The sequence below is a fragment of the Ambystoma mexicanum genome, chromosome 4q, assembly GCF_040938575.1.
Source record: "Ambystoma mexicanum isolate Mex_15411 chromosome 4q, UKY_AmexF1_1, whole genome shotgun sequence".
NCBI classification, from domain to species: domain Eukaryota; kingdom Metazoa; phylum Chordata; class Amphibia; order Caudata; family Ambystomatidae; genus Ambystoma; species Ambystoma mexicanum.
In genome coordinates, this window is record NC_090928.1 from 1,248,955,511 (window position 1) to 1,248,970,981 (window position 15,471).

Genomic DNA, 15,471 nt, shown 5'->3' on the forward strand with positions numbered 1-15,471 from the left:
GCTAAAGGTACAACGTACCTTAAGCTGAAGAGTCGCTCCAGTGTGACTGGAGTGCGTGAGAAAGTGTTCCAGTGTCCACCCATACCTCTGGCCCAGGCTTGTCAGCATGAGTCCTTCGCAGGGTCCCCATGACTTGTGTTATATTGCTGAGCATTTGTATTCTAGTGACTGAAGTATCCACTTTGCCTATTCTGCTACTACACAAGATTTTGGTTCTACTCCTACAATGATTTTTTATATAGTTAGGGATTGGACTTTAAAAGCAATAGAAACTCTGAAAAGTGTCACTAAAACGTTAAGATTTGCTGATGTGTGTATAACCAACTATTTTCCTTCCTAGAGACTTCATCTGATGTGGGTTTACTGACTAAATGCAATTATTGTTTATCTGCAAAGCAATACGAGTGTGCGGTAGTACAGATAATACGTTAGAACTGTCATTAGTGTCATTCTCTGTAACAATTGTAAGCGCGAGCAACTACTATTGATGTAATCACCTCTGGAAAGTATTATGAAGAATTCCTGTGTGTGATGGTTAAGTGAAATAAGTATGTATCTACCTTCCTTGTGTAAATAAGAATAAATGTATATTTTTAATATAACATTTACTATGTAACAGTTTCTTAGGACTATTGGATTTGCTGGGTTCTGTGTACTTACCAGCAGCTCACATCTTCCTCCTACAATAAGCCTGGCAGCTCTGCCATTCTACAAAGATCCTTTGGGTAGTGCAGACTTATACTTAGAGTTGAGGACCTGTATGCCAAGGGATAGTTTTATTAGCTCAAGCGGACTTTAGGAAAACTCCCCTAACAGGTAGCACTTGATAGGGGAGTTTTGCTAAAGTCCACTTGAGGTAAGACTGCATAAAACTATCCCAATGGTATACAGGTCCCCATTCTTAGCATCAGTCTGTACTACTCATGGAACCTTGGTAAAATGGCAGAGCTGCCAGGCTTATCATAGGAGGAAGATGTGAGCTGTAGGTAAGAACACTGATTTGCTTTACGAACTAGGTACAAAGAAACACTTGCACCAATAAATGTATATTAAAATATATATTTACACAACAAATGTTTCAAGATACTTAGATAATTAAGCCAAAATACTTTTAGATACTTTTCAAAGGCCACTGCTTAGTTGGTAATTGCTTGTGGTTACAATTGTTACAGAGTTTGACACTGATATATGACATAAGTCATTTTTACTGCGCCTGTACCCAAGTGTTTCTAGGCACAACAAGACAAGGGAGGGAAGAAAAACAAATTATCTTACTAGGCCTTGTGTTATTCAGATCATGCAAGTGCGATATGCAAAAGTGCGGGGGAAGGAAGAGGGGACGTGCCGGGGGAGGGAAGGGGGAAGTGCAATCAGGGCAGCAATGCTCTGAGTAAGTGCAGCACAACTCTGGGTAATGTAAGGAACTCATGGTGGCAACAGTTCAAGGGTGTTTATTAAACTGTATAAATGGGTAAGAAAAACGCCTAATCTAAACCTAAATCTAAGATGGGAGCAAGCTACAACCATCAAATAACAACGAGGCAGTCCTAGTGGCGTCTTGTCAAATAAAAAGGGCCTATACTAAAAAAAAACTATTGCCAATCCTTACTGTGGGATAATGTTCACCAGAAAAGAAAAATGTTCACAAAATGTCAGGATGGTATAACTGGGTCTCCCTTCCCGATGTGTTTTAGTACGGGACAAGGCGGGACACTCGAGCACAGCACACTCCTGGGCTTCTCCAGTACAAGCTTACTGTTAGTTTCCAAAATATCAGGGCCTTCTGTGGCCAAGTCCCTTTTACACCAAGTCTCTTGCCTCAGAGGGCCTGATGTGCTATAAACAACAAACGAAAGTTCCTTTCAGTAATCTTCCAGTCAGATGATTTCCCTTCACCCGCGGATCCCCCTCAACCGGCTCTGACCCTTTTGCAACGTTGGCCTCCCTTAGTCGGTTCACTACAGCCTCTCGTTCAAGATATCAGCAACTTGCAACATTCAAGAGTCTCAATGTGTGTTTAAACAACCGTCCATTGTGGACATTCCTCAGCCGGGTTCACATCTGCCAGTTTAACACAGATCACTTATTTGCAACTCTCTGCGGGATTCCCTTCCCTTAGCTTTTCCCAGCCCCAGCCAGGCTGCACCTTAGCCCCCAGCCAGGCTGCACCTTAGCCCCCAGCCAGGCTGCACCTTAGCCCCCAGCCAGGCTGCACCTTAGCCCCCAGCCAGGCTGCACCTTAGCCCCCAGCCAGGCTGCACCTTAGCCCCCAGCCAGGCTGCACCTTAGCCCCCAGCCAGGCTGCACCTTAGCCCCAGTCAGGCTTCACACATTCACTGTTCGCACAGCGTTTCCCTCAGCCGGGCGCAAACTCCTGTGTGTCAAAACGTTGGTAATGAGTTAAGGACTTTCGATTGTACAAGGGATTTTGACTTGACCCTTGTATGACCACCTTAACTCTTTATTTCTGACTTTCCTATGGCCTCTTGTTACTATAATGTTCACAAGAAAAGGGGAGCAGCCAGTGTCTTTCCAATGGACGCCGACGTGGCGCCGGCCCACTCTGTAGCTGGTCTTTAAAAAAGTTCACTAACACACAAGTTCTTTGTTCATAACAAGTTGCCGTTTACAACCTTCGCTCAACACGGTCTGGTTTACTATCGGTTCTCCCGGCGACTCACCGGCTGTGCTGCCCTCCTTGACTCCAGAGACAAGAAACAACAAGGACGGTACCATGGTAGCAAGCGTGCCTCCCCGCCTCGGTTATCAGTGCGGGAGGATCCTGGGCACCGTAGACATCTGTTACACCAAGGGACGTCAGGTGTGTGTAGTTCTTGTCAATTGCCTGACTCTTGTGTTGGGACACATCAGGTAAACGGCTCTGGTGTTAGTCCGTTGTCTTTCACCGTGTAATAAAGTGTTTGTATCGGAAAGTGGGGCGGGGGTGAGTTGGAGCTTCTAAGTATCCTACGGCATAGGATGGGGAAAAGGTGTTATAAGGAAGGGGGTATCTCACCCGTCGGTGTCCCACTTCCACTCCCCAAAGACCCCCCCCCCATCCAGGTGATCCTCCCCCACTGGTCCACCCCCAGGAACTGGATCCAATAGCGATGGCCATGTCCTGGCCACCTGGATGACAGATCTCCGGGGCAAGCGGATGAGACACCTTCAGGTTTCTCACAGTAAGTGCAAGGAGGAAGGGGAATGTAGGGTCCCAGATACAGCCCCCAAGTGTGCGGTAGGCCTGGGGGCAGTGCAGGAGCTACTGGTCAAGGGGGAGCCTGGTACCAGTGAGTCTCTGAGGGTAGCCAGGCAATCAGTCAGCGTAGAATGCAGGTTGGTCAGCAGGAGAGAGAGAGAGAAAGCAGAAGCAAAAAGGAAGATTGTGAGCTGCTTCCAGAACCTCAGGTGGTCTGGCTCAAGTTTGAGAGGGGCAGGAAGGCCATTCCAAAGGGAGGCACCTTCAGAGGAGAGAGATCTAACCCCCACTCTGTGCCTAGATAAGCGTATGAGCCTCAGAGTTGGAGGAGGCTGAGCAAAGGGCTTGAGAAAGAAGGTGTTTAGGAAGAGAGTAGGACTGCAGTTCAGGCTCTGTCCCCAGAAAGCCTTGTGGACGATGCAGAGGGTTTTGAACTTGATCCTTGCAGCCACTGGGAGCCAGTGAAGAGATTTCAGGGCTGGAGAGATACAGTCCCTGGGCTGGAGGCCAAGGATAAATCTTGCAGTCCTCTTCTGGATTAGTCGCAGAGAGTAGACAAAAGTAGATTAAGAAAGAGGCTGTCCAGCCTAGAGAGAACCAGGGATCTGGAGATGGTGAGTTTTTGCAGGAAATTGAGGAAAGGAGGAATACCTCTGAGGAGGTACAGCTGGTAGTGGGCCTTCTTGGCAAGGTCCATGATGTGAGGAGATAAGGAGAGTGGGGTCGAAGAGGACACCAAGGTTTTTAGCCTCACGGGAAGAGGGCCAAAGGAGTGCACCCACAGTGAGAGAGGGAAAGCGGGAGCAGGGATCCCAATGAGAGGATCTCAGTCTTACTGGAATTAAGGTAGAGATCGTTGGAGGCGCACCACTCCTTAATCATGGATAGACAGTCTGGAATGAGTGAGAGAGGAGGCTTACAGCAGCCTGAAAGAGAGCCTAGTGTCATCTGCATATCACAGAAAGTTAGAGGAGAAGGTAGAGATCAGGTGGGCCAAAGGGGCCAAGTAGACATTGAAGAGCCATGGTGAGAGGTTAGAGCCCTGGGGAACACCACATGTGGAGAGAGAGGTGGTGGAGAGAAAGGACCCAAGTTGGACCTGGGAGGGTCGGTCCAGGAGGAAGGTCGTCAACCAAGCCGGGGCCTGATCCGAGATGGCCAGGTTACCACAGAGAATTGATCAGGATGGCATGATTGACTGTGTCAAAAGAATCGAGGATGAGGACAGAAGGAATGCTACAAATCGAGATAAGTGAGCAGATCTTCACGGGTGTTCAGGAGAGCAGTTTCAGTGCCTCTGGCTGCTCTGAAGCCAGACTGATGATCATGGAGACAGCCAACAGATTTAGTGTGGAGAGTAAGCTGGGAGATGGCCAGCTGATCCAGGAGTTTGCCCAGGAAAGGAGTGATAGAGATCTGGTGCTAGTTTGCTGGACAGAAAGGATCGGCAGAAGGCTTTTTCAGGAGGGGGTGCACAAGGGAGTGCTTGAGGGGAGAGAGGAATGTTCCAGTGGTAAAAGAGTGATTGCATAAATTGGCGAAGGTTGGAGCGAGGGTGTCAATATGGTCCTTGATGGTTCTGGAGGAGCAGGGGAGCCCCTGCTTGGATGACACTTTCATAGATTGGACTTGTCTAGAAACCTTGTGATGAGTGCTCGGAGAGAAAGAGGAGAAAGGAGGGAGAAGTGGCCAGAGGGGGGCCAAGAGAGGTAGAGGACGAAGAGAGAGGACATGATGTCCTTAGTTTTAGTGCAGTGAGAAGCCAGAGCCGTACAGAGGGCCTGGGAGGGAACAAGAGAATTAGAGAATGCAAAAGGATTGGCCAGCTCCTTGCAGATTTTAAATAGTTTGGCCGTATTGTTAGAGGCCGCAGAGACGCAGGCTTGGATGTGGGGGCTCTCTTCTTGGTCAGGACAGTGTCTGTATTGCCTTTGGAGCAGGCCAGTTTGTCAGAGTATGCGTCTGATGCCCTCCACTTCCCTCTGAGCCATCCAACAGTTGTGTTTCAGGGTAGCAAGATCAGAGTCATACAAAGAGTTTCACTAGGAGGTAGGCGTCAGACAAGGGCAAGGACATGCGTGGAGATAGAAAGATGCAGGTTAGAGAGGGCTGTGTCAGGGTAAGAGTCAGGCATAGGAGGAGCAGAGAAGGTAGCAGCAAAGGCCTCCAATGACACATGCTTCATGGGCCGAATGACCAAGAAGGTAGGTGGCAGTGCTGGAGTCTGCTTCGCCTGGGGGACAGAGCTTCAGGTGAGAGGAGAGCAGAATGTGGTCAGTCCAAGAGAGAGGAGTGGTGAGAGGGTGCGAGAGAGAGGGATGTCTGAGAAGATGAGAACATCCAAGGTGTCCCCGGCAGTGTGTGTCGGAGCAGAGGGTAGAATGGAAAGAGAGAGTGTTGAAGAGGTTGCAGAAGAGCCCCAAGGAGGGATTAGAAGCATCCAGATGGATGTTGAGGTCTCAGAGAAGGAGAAGTTGAGAGGTAGACGTAAGGAGAGAAGAGGAGAGGTCAGCCCACTCAGAGTAAGAGGGCAACCTGGCCAGGTGGCCTGTACATGGTGGCCACAGTCAGAGAGAGGCAAGGAGAGATAGAGAGCCTGCAGACCAGTCAATCAAAGGAGGATTAGGTCTGCACAGGAATGACAGAAGCAGGGACCCACTCTGGAAAGAGCACAGCTACTCTACCTCCGGGATGGTTGGTGGTGGTTTCGGAGAAGATCTTGTAGCCATCCAGGAGGAGAGTGTCAAAACTCGCTACAGGGTTGGCCGTGAACCGTGTCTCGGTGAGAGCAAGGACATCCAGGTCAAAGTGTTCAAGTAGGTGGCAGATGTCAGAGTAGTGTTTGACAGCAGAGCGAGAGTAAAGACGGCTCAGATGCCACATTTGAAAGACTTCCTTGGAGGGGTACAAGCTTGAGGTATTGTAACGCTCACCTGATTCCCGTAGAGGCGCCGGTCTTGACTGGGCGTATACCGTATCTTCAAAGGTGATGTGTAACACACGGCTGGCTCTTTGGGCTGGACCTCTGTGCACTGTATGTCTGACTCGAAGGGTAAGATGTCTTCAGATAGAAAATATGGGATTAAGGAACTGGGTTATTGAATGTCTCTCTCTTCTTCCCTTTCTCTTCTCCTGTAGAACCCCAAAGGTTAACGCTCTCACCTTAGGTAAGTGAACGCCGTGCTCTCCATCTGCCTCGGGGCAGGGTGCTGTAACCAGTTTCTTCACTGGATAAGGGGAGCAGGCCTCTTGACTTCAGAGGACTGCTGTCCGTCGTTTACTGCACGAACGGTAAATTTCGAGTAATTCTAATGTCTTTAAAGTCTTTAGTAATGATGTTTCTTGTTTTGCAGGGTTCCGGCGATGGCGGATGACGGGCTGAAGTGAGTTGAAGATGGAGCCCGTGTGATGAATAGAAGCGCCTGGAAGCACGTAAGTAAGCGCTTGTTGCCTGCTTCACGATGCGCTCTAACTGTCTTTTTATTTTGCAGGTACAAGTTCGGAGCGGCTGCAGGGTGCCGGAATACCCACTGGGTTAGATGTGGAAAGGAGTAATGGCACGTGAGTATTAAAGTTCCCCAATGTCTTTAAACGCACCTTGTTTTGTCTTTCAGATGCGGGATGCAGCGCCGAAGGCCTCCGGAGCGTGCGAAGAGTTGGTAAGCTTTTGTCTTTCAGATGCCGGAATGCAGTGTGAAGACCTCCGGAGCGCACGAAGAGTAGGTAAGCCTTTGTCTTTCAGATGCCGGAATGCAGCGCGAGGCGTTGGTGACAGCCGATGGACCAGGTAAGTGAAGAGCTGTCACTGAAGACCGTAATGCTAACCTGTTCTTTCTTGTCTTTATAGGTGTTGCTGAAGACTGGATTCAGGATGGTAAGCCTTTTTCCTTAGGCCCAGGATCAGATGCAGAAGACACGATGAGCGTTCTGCTGCAGAGGATGCAGAATAACGCAAAGCAAGATTCATCCATCGGGTGTGGTTTAAATAGCCTCCTGTAGTGCTTAGGTGTCTCCTTCCACAGCCACGCCTAGGTAAGAAAAGAGTTCCTGCTTTCCAGAAGAGTTCCAGTGTTCTGAATCTAGGGAGTGGCTCCTGCCCCACCCAACAGGAAAAGTAGTTCCAAACAGAAGAGGATCAGAGGCTCAACTGGCAGGCAAGTAAGCAGCATGGTCTGCTGCAGGTAAGTCCACCCAAGCATTATGAGCCCGGCGCTTCCAGCGCTGGGACTGGGCATATTTATGAGCCTGGTGCCACTGGCGCCAGGACTGGGTCCAAAAGGTCCCAATTGGGACTGGTTGGCACTCGGAACCTGGGTTATGGATCTGCTTCCAAGGGATTTGGGAAAACCCTGACCTTTTGGAAGCAGAGATCATGACAGGTATGCCCTGCAGAGGTGGTAGAGGGGCTGAGAGGGGGCAGTGGAGGTAGAAGGAGATGGATAAGTAGCCAGAGAGGATGAGGAGGGTCCCAGAGAGGTGGCAGAAGGAGGTAGTGGCAGAAGAGCCAGAGAGGAGCTGGTAGGAGTAGCAGGAGAATGAAGGAAGTTGATAAGACGCGGGAGACACCTATCGAAAAGGAGGCGATTGGGTTGAGGGCTCGGGACCAAGACAGTGCCATTCAGATAGACATTAATGATGATCTTGGAGGAGTGGAAGGAGGCCAAGAGGACTTCCTACTGCGTGCCACCATTCATGGGAGAAGAGGAAAATGGAGAGAGAACAGAGACCATATGAGGGGTCAATAGGACTGGAGAGGGAACGACAAAGAGGATGTCGGTAAGTCTGTCTGGAAGAAGCACTGATTTAGGCATCAGTGATTGGGAGGCCTGGGTTGGAGACCAGATGTCCCTCTTGAACCTCTTCCTTCCTGACTTTGTGAGAAGGATAGGATAGGAGATAGAGTAGCAGTTAGAGAAGATGGGGGGGAGAGAGAAAGCACCATAGAGGGTGCAAGGAGGAAGTATGAGGAGGGACCGAAAGGGAGAGGATGCAGGATGCGCAGCGGGGGCACACAGCAGGGAACACACAGATGGGACAGGCAGGTACACTAAACAGTACAAAGGTTCCCCCCAGCGGGGTGGGGTCCTAGAGAGTTGGAGAGAGCCTAAAGGACACAGATCACAGTACAACAGTAACCACAGTGGGGGTTGGGGGGTCTAGAGAATGTGAGAGCCTAAAGGACACACAGTAAAACACTAACAGTTGGGTGGGGGGCAGGGACCTAGAGAGTGGGAGAGAGCCTAAAGGGCACAGTTCACAGTACAACAGTAACCACAAATGAGGGGGCCTAGAAAAAAGACAGAACACAAAGTGCAGCTAACCGCTGGAAGGGGAGAGCCTAGGATTGGACAGGGACAGAGTACGTTATGTTAGATGGTTAGGTGGAAGTACATGCAAAGGCTGGGAAGTTTAGTAGAGAGCAGTAGTGGCGGCTCCTCTTCCTCGCACCTTTCGGACACACATATGGTTGATGGTTGCGTCGAATGATTGCACTCTGCGCCGCTACCCCTTAACCACCAAACACCTGCGTCGCACAACACTTCGGTCGTGTCCTGCAAGGGCTTTGCCGCAGGGTATCCGATCCTCTGTTCTTAAAGGTTTGATTGTGTGGACGTAGGTGCAACGTATTACGTATCAACGTGCAAAGTCTCCTGCGCACCTGTGTTGCACAACACCACGGCCTTGCCCTGCAAGGGCTTTTGACACTAATGACAGTTCTACTGTATTATCGGTAAGAACGTGCACAGAGAAAGATATACAGTAATTGTATTTAGTTAGCAAAACCACAAGTCTTTTTGGAAGGAAAACAGTTGGTAAGTCAAACAGTGGCAGAGTTTAAGGGTCTAGAGTCCGTTTTAGTGCAAGGTAACACTTAAGTCTGATCTCTAACCTCTATGTAAAAGTCAGTTTGGAGAAGGCTCATGAAACAGTAGAACAGCTAAAGTACCTGTGGATACTTTTAGTCTCTAGGTAAGGATACTAGAATAATAACTCAACTGTGGAGACACTGTTAAAGGACTTGCAAAATGGGCACAAGCTGGCAGCTTGGGTAAGAGGTAAGAGTGGACACCCTGGAACCCTCTACGTGCAATCCAACAATCTGGAGCGACTTCTTGGATTAAGGTTAGCAGTACCTGTTCTCCCCACAGTACCTTAGGTTAGAATCAACGTTTGTGGCTGAATTCTCCTCAGGATAGCAGCGCTGGACCAGGTCTCTGGATTCCTTGGTCTGGTGACGAAAGGCTGGCTCTGATCAGGATTTCTCAGCAGCATTCTCCAAAGAGGAATCTTTCTTCAGCTTCTCTGGTTTTGGTGCCTTTTCTGCAGCACCAACAAAGGACACGATTCTCCCGGTCAATCTTCTTCGATTCCTGGAGTCCTGCACTCTGGTGAGGGGATTTGGATGAGTCGCATTAGGTCTCTGGACATTCACCTTGAGCTCAGCAAAGAGTTGGATGGATTTGGCCATGGCAAGATGATGCACTACAATTGGGTCGGAGGTCACCTGGCATTTGTGGTTTGCAGCTCTGGAACACCAGAGCACCTCAAGAGATGGTCCAGATAGTAGTTTGTCTCAGAGCTGGCTGGTCCCACCAGCCAAAGGAAAGGAGTCGTCCTCTTCAGAGTTCCTGTGTCACATAGAAAACGGGGTCAGGGCAGCAATGAACGCCTCACAGTGTTGCAAAGGGTCTGCAGGCATCTCTGGTCATCATCATCTTCGGTTTCCAGTGGTCGTCTTGTCACCTCAGGAACCTCGACTTTTATTCAGTTTCAGCAGATACTCCTCTGCAATCTCTTTCAGCAGTTTACAGAAAGGGATGGGTGGGAGCTGGTTTCACTCAGGCAGACAAAGGGCAGGGGAGTGAAAAACTCCTCTGTATGCCCCCCTTTCTGCCTGCCCAGACACACAAGCCAAGGTACAAAGGAACATAATGGCAGGGGGATGTCAGGAGAAGTGCCCCTAGCAACCAAAAAGTAATTAAGGAACAAAAAAAGACAGGATGAAAAAGCAAAAAAGTTGAGGGGCTACAAAAAGGTGGCCCAAGAATACCCAAAATAAGAATTCTGGTTTAACACTTGCACTGTGGAGCCCTGAAAATGGATATTATTGACTGAAAGAATTCAGTCCTCAACTCGGGATGTAGCTCAAGGGCTCTAGTCCAGTCTGCCTTCCTTTCTTTTTATTCTGTTAAAGGGTAGAAGATGAGTGGTGGGACTCACTACTAGAGTGAGATCTTTTAGATTTTGTATGGTGCCTGCCCTCTGTTCTGCTCCTATTTTTCTAGCTTTGGTCCTTTCGTGTCAACCTCCAAAGACTTTGGTATCAAGCGGGCCAGCAACTTAAATGAGATCGGCCCAGCACCAACTTCACTGCACATTCACTTAAGGCCATTTGGTGTATGGATTGATAAAAGTCGCATTGCTCCATCATGTTGTACGTTCCCAGGCACCGCAAACATATACTGAGCGGGTCAGTGGTGGACATCTTGGAGCTGCAGTCCTGGTAGTGCTTAAAACAAGGTGGGTTGGGCCCGGCAGAATGGCACCAAAGAAAATTCCCAAAATGTTCTGAGTAATACAGCATGCGAAGCACAAGGAAAAAAGGAACTGATGTAAGGGGGTACAGTGCCCTCTATTTGTATGAGCAGCAAAATCCAGTCGAGGAGTACAAGAGCCGAGGAAGGTGTTGGGTGCATTGCACTGCACCCCTGTCAAGATTTTCTGACAACAGCTGTGCCAAAGAGTATATAACCAGAGGTGGAATCTGTGGGAACAAATTCTGACTTGTTTGGTGCCGTTATCAGCCATAATCAGTAAATGTAGCACCAGCAAAAACAGTGTGCGTCAGAAGATGCTTCCTACAATGGCCATCATGGAGCATGAACTTTGCAATAGGCAGTTAGTAGTGTAATGACAGTTCCGTTTTATGTTGAATGAATACTATGATGCACATGCACCAGTGATCCTATGTGCATCAACGACTTCAAAAGGGAGTAAACATAGCAGTTAAAGGAGCTATACATGTGCTAAAAAGCTACTCTTTGAAACCTCAAAAACAATGGAACAATTTGGTTTTAATATATGTGCCAAATACCCTTCCTTTGTACAAAGCTGGGAATTCTCTACGCAATCCTTCAAAATTGATAGTTTTCTTACCTTCGTTTTCAGCAGTGATGGCACTGTTGTCTGTACCCTTCTTGGACACACAGCAAGCAACTGCAAACACACAAAGCTTGTCACATACAGGTCTAAAATATTAATGATTCAACAAAAACAGTGGAAGCATGCCCCCACAGCAATTTGGCCAGTGCTTCATGGGCTACACATTTAAAAAAGAAAAGCTACTTCACTCTAATGCGTCACCTATAAGTGCAGTGTTACATGCAGATACCTTTAAGATGTCATGCAATAAAGAAATGACAAATTACTTACCTCTGGCAAAGTTCTTTCTGATGGATTCCCCCCCCATGGATTCCTTAACTTGGATACATTCTGTGTCAGCAACACAACATCCGAAGATTTTTACCACCAGGGGGCATTGTGCAGCTTTGGCATCAAGAGACACTCTACACTCTCCGGCATTGGGCCCAGACGTGATGTTGATACAAATAGTGGGCACCACGCTTTAAGAACGCAATTCACTAATTGTTCCTCATGCTCAGCCACTTGGGGGAACTTTCTTTTTGTACTCCTAAGAAAACGACCAGTGGATTGTCCTGGGCCTATCAGCCGAGATGGAGACCAGTGACAAGAAAGTTAGCGCTCCGATTGAGGGGTAGGATGGGAGGGCCATGAGGAATCTGTGGGAGGAACAATCACAGAACATTAGCACAGGTAACTAATTTGTTCTTCAAATGGATTGTGTCCTCTCACGGATTCCTCATCTTAGATAGACTCCCATGTTTGTCCTTTTGGAGGAGGAGAAGAGAGCGACTGCCATTGCAATCTCCTCACAAAGTATTTTGCAAGACCACTCTGCTGAATCGGGCACCCTGACCTTCCCAGCAAACGCGTGGAATGATGACCATGTCACTGCTTGGCAAATGTCCACGATACGGACTCCTCTCCAGGACCGATTTGCCTGCTGCATTATAGCACTCTGAAATTGCCAGTACAATTAATCTGGAAATGGTGCGTTTAGTAATCACCTTTCCCATTTTAGGGCCAGTGTAATCTACAAACAGCTGGTCCTCCGCTCTGAAGCTCCTTGTCCTGGGTATATTAAAAACTCAGAGCCCTTTCAGAGTATAATCTGTGTAGCATCTCCACTTCCTTCGAAGGATGAGACGGTGTTAAGATTTTGTATTTTTTTAATTTTGTACAAAAAAGTCATTGTCTGAGACAGTCTTTAGAAAAGCCCACCTAGGGTGAACAGGGGTACACCTCTTAGGATCAGCCTGAACTACACAAGGTAATGGTAGACTGGCGAGCAGCTAGGCTTAGTGTAAGTAGGGAGGAGGGCTGTAGTTAGGTACAAAGACCTCAGAGCATAGCTTGGTTCAAGAAACACTTACACACTGAGGAGTTCTATACAAAGACATTTATTATATACTCTAAGGAACACTGTTACACCTCTATGTTCAGGTAAGTACTACAAACCAAACAGATATACAGTATAAGATCACTTATAATATTAGAGTAGCTTTTAGGATAGCAAATCACATAGTAAATCAACCGGAAACATATACAAACTTTCCAAACTCTGAACAACTTTTTATAACTTTAGCCCAATCCTGCCTTAATAGTCCAACCCTACCATGAGTCTCTCAACGTTCAGATGAGTCATTAGGCCACCAGTAGCTGTCGGTTGGCCAGGAAACTGGGAGGAAGAGGCAAAATACAGTGTTCAGAGTACAAGAGTCCAGGAGGGATCCCTAAAGTTATAGGCAAGTAAATCAGTAATTACAATTCATCTCAAGGAGGTTATGATGACCCCCTGAAGGAATGCCCCAAGGATCAGTGTACGAGGGCAGGTGTTTTTACCACTAAGAGCACAAAGAATTGTCCCCCCCAATGATACTCTATGGAGGTCTGAGGGGTAGCTAGAAAGAAGCCATCTGCATCCCCGAGAGTCACAGAATGACACAGAACCTAGGTAGGTTAAACCGGGGGTGAACTGTACCTTGAAGTGAAGAAATTGTTGCTGAAGGACGGTTCCAGCGTTGAGGCGCCAGCAGACCTGGTCTCCTGTTCTTTGACCTTGGTGATGGGGAGAAGGGGACTTTGGTGAATCCTGCAACAGTTCTCACACAGGGGGACATCCAGCGATGGATCTTCAAGGTGGTGGCTGGTTGGCACCTTCTTCAGGCTAGGTGAACAGCTGGTTGGTGCAGTGGTCAACTCTGCTTGTTTCTTGGCCCTCGCCTCTCTGGAGACAAACTGAGCATTTACAGGATTGGAAGGGTGCCCTCGAAGCAGCAGGCAAAACCACACTTCTGGAGACGTTGCACCGACATGCAGCACAGGACCTCAGTTATTGGAGGTTTGCAGGCCCTCTGGGTCACAGCTCTTCTGGGGATGGCACAAATTGTAGGTTGCCTCGAGACCAGTTGGTCCATCAGTCTGTGGAAGTAAGTAGTCTTCTTCAGATCTTACCTGTCCATTGGAGTGTTTAGGTCCGGAAAGCAGCTGCAACTCAACAGGCTCTGGCGGTTGTTGGAAGTGCTGGAGACGTCCTTTGTCCTCATCTTCGGAATAGTCTTGGTACAGTGGTCAACCGAGTTTTTGCTCCAGGACCTCAGGATTTATCCAGGTGAGAGAAGGAACACTGCCTGACTCCGCCGATCATGTACCATTCAGACTTGGGGGTGGCTGTTCAATGAGGACAGCCAGCCTCCCAGTTTGAACTTGTTTCAGCCAGGCACATTTGCAGTGCAAGAGGTAGGAGAGTTTCGGTCGACCTCCCCACTTCCTGTCCTGGCACTCTGGGAACCTTTGCAGGCTTTCCATCAGCCAAGGACAAAAAAACAAAGGAACCTTCTTCCCACCCAGAAGAATAGTCCAGAAAGGACAAGTAATCTTGTTCAGGGATTAAAAAAAGTAAGGCCACCATTTGGTATATGGTGTGCTTTATCGCAGCCTGTTAGGGAACATTTCTCTAAAGGCAACTTTGCCTCTATGTTGGTGGACCCCCCAAACCTTTTGCTTTTGTTTCAGCATCCTGGCCTGACTTTTGCCAGTGGAGCACAGCCCTCAGTTGCGCTCCCCTGGGCTTTTGCTCATTGTTACAGGGAAACAGACACATCCTTCAGACTGACAGTATTGCGAAACCTTGTCTCTTAGTCTTATGACTTGGTTGCCACTTTTGTTAACATATTAACATTGAGCTAATTACCTTACAGTACAACGAAAAGGGGTTCTGGTGCTTTCGGGCTCTAGACCTCCACCAACCAACTTTTGCTGACTGGACAAGGTGCCTAGGAGTGAACTGGTGGCAGCAGAAGCTTTTTCTGCTCTTTTAGTAACCTTTTACCAGCCATACGGTGCGTACTGTGTGTAGTTTGTGACTGTGGCTGGCGTCAGTCATGATTGAGGTCTTATGTCTACTCCTTTGGCCATTTTTGTCCGTTGGTCTTCTCACTGGTCTTTGTGACCCAAGACTTCCTTATTTAGGCATGCAGTTGCCCATCAAGCCACTTCTTTAGCAGGCTACTGCAGGTCACCTGTGCGAGTACCCAGGAAGTAGGATGGGACCGTCTGTTCTCAAGCCACACTACTGGTGCCAGGATGTCTGGTGTGCACAAGGGCACGAGAGCCGCTGAGATCCCCGATTGGACCACTGCTGGCGTGCATGAATGGGGAAGATCTTCTCATTGGTCGACCGGCTGCAAGCACTCACCAGACTTGTGGATATGAGGAGGGGACCTGAATGCCGACCAGCAGATCATCAACCGGTCCGAATCAACCTGTGAACAGAGCCATGCATTCAGAAGAGCCGAGCAAATCCAAGTACTATCCGGAAACATGCTGAAGAAGGTTGGCACCCTGAGCCCGCTGCTGTCCCAGTAGAGCGCTGCTTACCGCTCAATCTCAGAAGACCTGAGAAGGTGCTTTGAAACTTTGGAGTGGTGGGAATAATCACTCTTGAGCACTAGTGGTTGCCCTGCAAATGAGCTTGTTCGCAATCGTTCCTGGGCCATTCAGTGGAACGTTCAGCTTGAACCTTGGCACACATGCAGGAGTGTCACCGCATTGAGTTTTGCCTCGAAACTTGTGGGGATTCTTAGCTTGCACGGCAAAGCACCTTTTCACCGAATTTCATTGTCTCAGTT

At 48.4% G+C, this 15,471-nt stretch overlaps 1 protein-coding gene across 1 annotated transcript in view; it reads right to left on the bottom strand.

The window, feature by feature from the left end:
• The window catches only part of LOC138468323 (exportin-5-like), a 1,170,237-nt gene that overhangs the window by 175,172 nt on the left and 979,594 nt on the right, over positions 1–15,471 (bottom strand). The window contains exon 27 of the mRNA XM_069608829.1: positions 11,357–11,416. Coding sequence (XP_069464930.1) covers positions 11,357–11,416 — 60 coding nt within the window. The remainder of the gene's footprint in view (positions 1–11,356; positions 11,417–15,471) is intronic.